Source organism: Melanostigma gelatinosum (genome assembly GCF_949748355.1).
Source record: "Melanostigma gelatinosum genome assembly, chromosome: 10".
NCBI classification, from domain to species: domain Eukaryota; kingdom Metazoa; phylum Chordata; class Actinopteri; order Perciformes; family Zoarcidae; genus Melanostigma; species Melanostigma gelatinosum.
In genome coordinates, this window is record NC_136643.1 from 736,577 (window position 1) to 742,064 (window position 5,488).

At 39.4% G+C, this 5,488-nt stretch overlaps 1 protein-coding gene across 1 annotated transcript; it reads left to right on the top strand.

Moving 5' to 3' along the window:
* Positions 1-668: 668 nt before the first annotated feature.
* On the top strand, positions 669-5,228 carry cUnh2orf76 (chromosome Un C2orf76 homolog). The gene is made up of 5 exons (XM_079276367.1): positions 669-895; positions 989-1,039; positions 3,168-3,205; positions 4,174-4,255; positions 4,831-5,228. The coding sequence occupies exons 1-5, from the start codon at positions 763-765 to the stop codon at positions 4,905-4,907; spliced, it is 381 nt and encodes a 126-aa protein (XP_079132493.1). The 5' UTR covers positions 669-762; the 3' UTR covers positions 4,908-5,228.
* Positions 5,229-5,488: the final 260 nt, after the last annotated feature.

Here is a 5,488-nt window from a genome sequence, read left to right on the forward strand (position 1 = left end):
CAAAAATGATATTTTAGAAACTTGTTTTGCGATGTCATAAGCAAAATCAGTAATACAGCACGGAGAAATTACATTTTGGCGGGGAAAGTTGGAATAATGATGATAAGGGTAGAAATTATAACAGAAGTCAGACTTCAGTCAGAGTGAGAAGTGATGGAAGTAAATGTAGAGAAGATGTTACTTTCTGTAGATTAAGGGACATACAGGACTCAATGACACCGTATACACCATGAAACAGACAGTGTCGGATAAATGTGAGTTATGCAACTGTAAAAAAACCACATTGAACATGTGCGGATAGAGTGTCGGAAGTTCAGTGTGGAAGGAGAGAGACTGAAGGCAGAGGGATCGCTTTAGGAAGGGAGTGGAGGACCGAAGGACTGTTAGAGACTGTTACAAACAAGTTCAGCTTAAAAGGGCTTTATTTACATTTTTGAATGAAACGGGTTTGATATCCAAAATATAACTTCTTCATGAAGTCGTTTTTTGGTTTCTTTATTTCATTGTTATTTATAATAATAACAGTAGGATTGTGTTTAAATAACAAATGTCATGCTGTTCCACACTCCGGTACAGTAGGTGGCAGCGTGCACTTTAAACGTTGGTTTGTAGTCCGCCAATAAGCTAAACACACGAAGAAGAAACAGAAAACAAGCGGAAGACGAGGAAGAAGACACCGCATGCTGAAGATCCGTCCGACAGCGCACAGAGCCAACGTTTCACAACACGCTGCTATCCGAGCGCGTTGTCCGGCAGCAGGACATGGCCGCGCGTCACGCTGTGGTCACGGTTCGTCTGGTGAGGTCCTTCGAGCACAGGAACTTTAAACCAGTCGTTTTTCACATCGTCAGTTTGGACCAAACGGTGCAAGACTTCGTTCAGCTGGTCAGAGACGGTGAGTAAAGGACAGCCCGCGTCCTTTCATGACGTCTGTATGTGTACGTATGTGTTGTTACCGGTGGAATGAAGTCATGATCAACTCTTCCAGATATAGCAACAAGACCAGGACTCCCTCCTCCGTTCAAGACATTCGCTTATGGTGCGTATGCTGGACATTTGTATTGGTGTTCGTTCACTTATTATTCCTAATAATAATCCATATTTTCTCTGAATTTCTATATTTTATTTCTGAGTAAGACATTACAAAGGCTGATTTGGCAATAGGGAAAAACGACGGATCATAAATCAGATGACGTATCTGCACGATGTTGGGGTTGCAGACAAGTCTTTTAATTATTACCTAATCAATTTATACATTTTGCGTTTCAAAAAGAGTCGCCAGAGTTCAAAAGAGTGCCTGTAAGTTGAGTACGTATTTGATTTACTGAGACCATAAAACAAAAGCATCTTTACTGTACAAGGTATCCTCTCATTTTCCCAGTCAGCATTTTTCCGTTGAAAAGACGTTTAAAAAACGAGTGTTTTTCTCCACAGAGTAGTTGAAGACCTTGACTGAATGTTCACATATAGACCGTATTTCACTGCGTATTCTTTGATCCTCTACCATGCCATTCCCACGTTCCTCAGTTGAAAGACAATATTGCAAATACCGGTGAAATATGGCTTAGTTTTTCAACCATAACTGTATTTTAAACAACTTTTAAAGGCCCAGTGTGTAATATTTAGAGGCATCTAGTGGTGTGTTGCAGATTGCAAACCAATATATACCTCTGCTCCCCCCTCCCTTTCCAAGCACATGGCCTTCAGGTATAGAAGGCCATACAGAGAGTTGTCTATAGAGAGTTATCTATAGAGTTATATATAGATAACTCTCTATAGATAACTCTCTATAGAGAGTTATCTATAGATAACTCTATAGATAACTCTCTATAGAGTGAAGTTCATAAAGAATGAAGAACACAGACATCCAGACAGAGAAAGTAGAACGGATGCGCGCTGCAGCGTGATAATAAATGACAATGAGAAAGTACCAATAAAAACACCAGTTGCGTTGGAGCTTATCAATACTCCGGTAATTTAGTACCGTGGCCTGTTTAATACATACGTCAGAATACGTAAAACACGAAAAGCTCTTATTCGCGCAGCGTTCCTTCTGGGCCTCTGTAGAAACATGGCGGACTCCGTGGAAGACAACCGACTCCGTAGGAAGATAGAAATGTCCTTTTCTAAGCTAAAAAACACAACGATTCTTGACTATTGTATTCCATTGCTGCCAATTAATCCCCCAAATGTTACACACTGTTCTTTTGAACTTAAAACTGCTAACTGTAAAAGAAGTAGTAACGCATCAACACTTTCCACTTAGAGGACCTGGAGAACCATGTGACACAGGCAACAATTCATTTGTCTTTATTGAGCAACAATTTGAATACAACATGAACAATGTTCTTCAAACACAATTACCATGAAATAGAAAAATACATGATTGTTGACAGTTTAAACCAGTGGTTCTCCACGGGTCCCACCATCACCCCTTCATGACAAGCCGCGACCCAAATCGAGTAACATTTTCTACTTCTCAAATGTAGTTAATGAAAAGATGGTGCAGTTTGAACCTGAGATATTACAGAATACCACAGTATGCCAACACAAAAAAACAAGTTTAATGATGAACCAAAACGACCAGCAGGTGGCGATGCTAGAGTGGGAAATATTCCCTTTCACACTCAATCAGATGCATTTTAATTAAAAAACAAAAAGTGCATCTGTTGTGTAATACAACATGCATAACAGACTCAACAGTGCTTTCGTGAACAAACATGAAATAAAAAAGTCCAACTCCTGAAAAGTAGTTTCAAAAAGACTCAAATGATGTAACTAGCTGAGAATACTCACTGAATCTATGACAACCAACACTGCACTATGGAACAAATGCAGTGTCTTGAGTAGCAGCTTTTATCCACAAACTCAAAATAAATAAATTTTTATGTTGTCATATATGTAGTTTTGTGACGCGTTGATGTCGTAACCACAATTTAGCTGACTGAAAAGAGGGCGAAAATAGGTCTTCAGACCGAATATCAGTTTGTTTTCAACGACAGCTATGTTGTAATCCCGCTTGGTGCTCACTGAGAATAGGCAGCCAAAGGCCGCTGAATTAAACATGTAATGTGTCGGAGGTATTAGGAAGAAAACAAAATCCGAGAAAGTTGTGACTAGGTTCAGATACATGCTCTGCATCTTATTCTGTTCTCTTGTATTTTTAGACACAATGAAGATTATCCACCAAGCACATGGAGCAAAGGTATCTCTGAAGAATGTGTCACTTTCTTGGGACAGAAATTCGGTGTGCACCTGAAGGCCAAGTGTTCTCAATTTCAGTTTGAACAGTGGTCATGGTATCCACTGTGGGTCAGCGGCATATGCCTTGAAGCTAATATTGGAGCAAAATATAGCCTCAGCTGACATGGCTTTTGTTAGCTGGGCCGTAGCCAATCTGACACATCCATAACAGAACCTTTGAGTCAACCAACCAAATAGTATAACTATTGGCATGTTTAATGGCTGAACATGATCACACTTTAATCACTTCAACCCAAACTGACTCCCACAACAAGTAGTGATTTTTTCCATGGTTGATGGCAGAAATAAGTGGCTTAAGTTAATAATGGCTTCCAGGGGGATAAGCCATGCCCCCTCTCCGGCACATATCGCGTGAATGACCACAAATGGTCCCCTGTGAGTAACGCGGCGCGATTAACGAATAATAATTAAAGAATAATTCGCACTGCGGTTGGTGTGAACGCATCTCAACACTGTAACTGCCGGAGTAGGTACAAGATGTGCTCGGCCTGCCAGATCGGCTCAGACGTAGAGTAGGCGCCGGTCGTAAGGCTCGCTTCCATATACAGCCAATCCAAATGTCATTTACATGTTGAATCTTCACACTAAAATAAGTGTCCTACCACTAGCCACAGGGGTTGATGTCATGGTCACTCAAAATTGTGGCCATAATGAAGGATGCTGCCATAATGGCCGGATTTAACACAAACTAATGAAAGTGTGCTTATAACAAAAGCACAAATTAGTGAGTGAACCAAAACACACCCTTGAAACCATGTGTTGGGATGAATGGCCAAAAGAAGCAATACACTATATTTCTTTAGTTTTTACTGTCATTTGGTGGAGCTGCTAGCAAAAGTCCAGTTAAGAAATTCTGGTATCTTTTGAAAACCTATGTTGTCATTCAAGTGGAAACCTTTTTCTTGGCAGACTAACGAGTTGGTGATGAGTTTAGAAGATGATGAAAATCTCATTCTGCAAGACAACCAAACCCTTAGAGCTGCTGGCGTTGGTAAGTTTGTCATTGCTGTTTATTGAGTGCTCCCTAAAAGCTGCATGCTTTGTTTGTGTGTGTGTGTGTGTGTGTGTGTGTGTGTGTGTGTGTGTGTGTGTGTGTGTGTGTGTATATATATATTAGTGCTGGGCAACGATTACAATTTTTAATCGCGATTAATCTCATGTATTTTTTGCGATTAATCGCATTGTTATGGCAAAGTTCAATAATGAATTCAAAAGTAGTGTATTGCGCACTTTTATTTTAAAAGTACTGCTCTATGAACAAAAGGGCAATAACATTTGGTTTTCAAACACTTACTAAAACAAATCAGGTTCTTTTTAACAGCAGTATTCCTTTTACACAGCAGCAGTTCTATCTCTTCTATATCTGTGCTCAGTGTGTGTGAAACATTCCACTGCTGTGCAACAGGAACAACATGTTTCACACGTTCATCTACATGTGTGTCTTCATGACAGTCAGAGCATGTGATGCAGCTCTGTGTGAATAAGTATAAATAATATTAAGTGCTCAATGCTGATGATCTGCTGTCAACTTTATTTTATTAACATTTGTGTTTTTTTGTTTTTCAGCAAATGAAACAGAAGTGGCCTTCTTCAGGAGAGAAGACTACAGTGTCTATAAAGAAAATCCCCAAATTGCTTGGTGACCACTATTTGACTTACTTTACTTACTAAAGCAGGGGGGGGGGGCTCTTAAGATCTAGCGTGCCAGAAACAATAGGAAAACAAGAATTACACCGTAATGTTAACATCACAGTTTTAATTTCTGGGGTTGTTTTTAAACCAAAGTGTATTATCCACACACTGGTATGCCTTTTTATTTCTATTTTTCTTTTTTTCTGGTAGTTGCGATCATGGACATTCATTTTCAGTGTTGTTTTTAGAAAAACAAAATGCTTAGGTTTTCTAACTGTTTAAGTTTTTTGAATGTTGCTTATAATGAACAGAATAAAATGTACTGCACTATACTTGAAAAAGCATGTTAATTGTGCCCACTTTGAGTCGGTGAGTAAAGTGCTACAAAAACACTTTCTCTCTGGGGCTTCATCACATTTGGACAAACTTCTCTTCATCTCCAAATGTCAAACATTTTGTATTCTAAATCACAGCATGGTGTTCTTCAAGAGCTTGTTTTAATGTGGTATGAGTGATTCTTGCCATTTATATAAATTCTTGAGGACTCAGTCTTGTATCCGGACCCTGGACCTACACAACCGATAGATGATTG

Excerpts from the sequence above, each read along its gene's own strand:
- cUnh2orf76 (XM_079276367.1), top strand. The coding sequence starts at position 763 with ATGGCCGCGCGTCACGCTGTGGTCACGGTTCGTCTGGTGAGGTCCTTC. Across the intron at positions 3,206-4,173 it reads ACCAAGCACATGGAGCAAAG|ACTAACGAGTTGGTGATGAG; the intron begins GTATCTCTGAAG and ends TTTTCTTGGCAG. Across the intron at positions 4,256-4,830 it reads CCTTAGAGCTGCTGGCGTTG|CAAATGAAACAGAAGTGGCC; the intron begins GTAAGTTTGTCA and ends TTTGTTTTTCAG.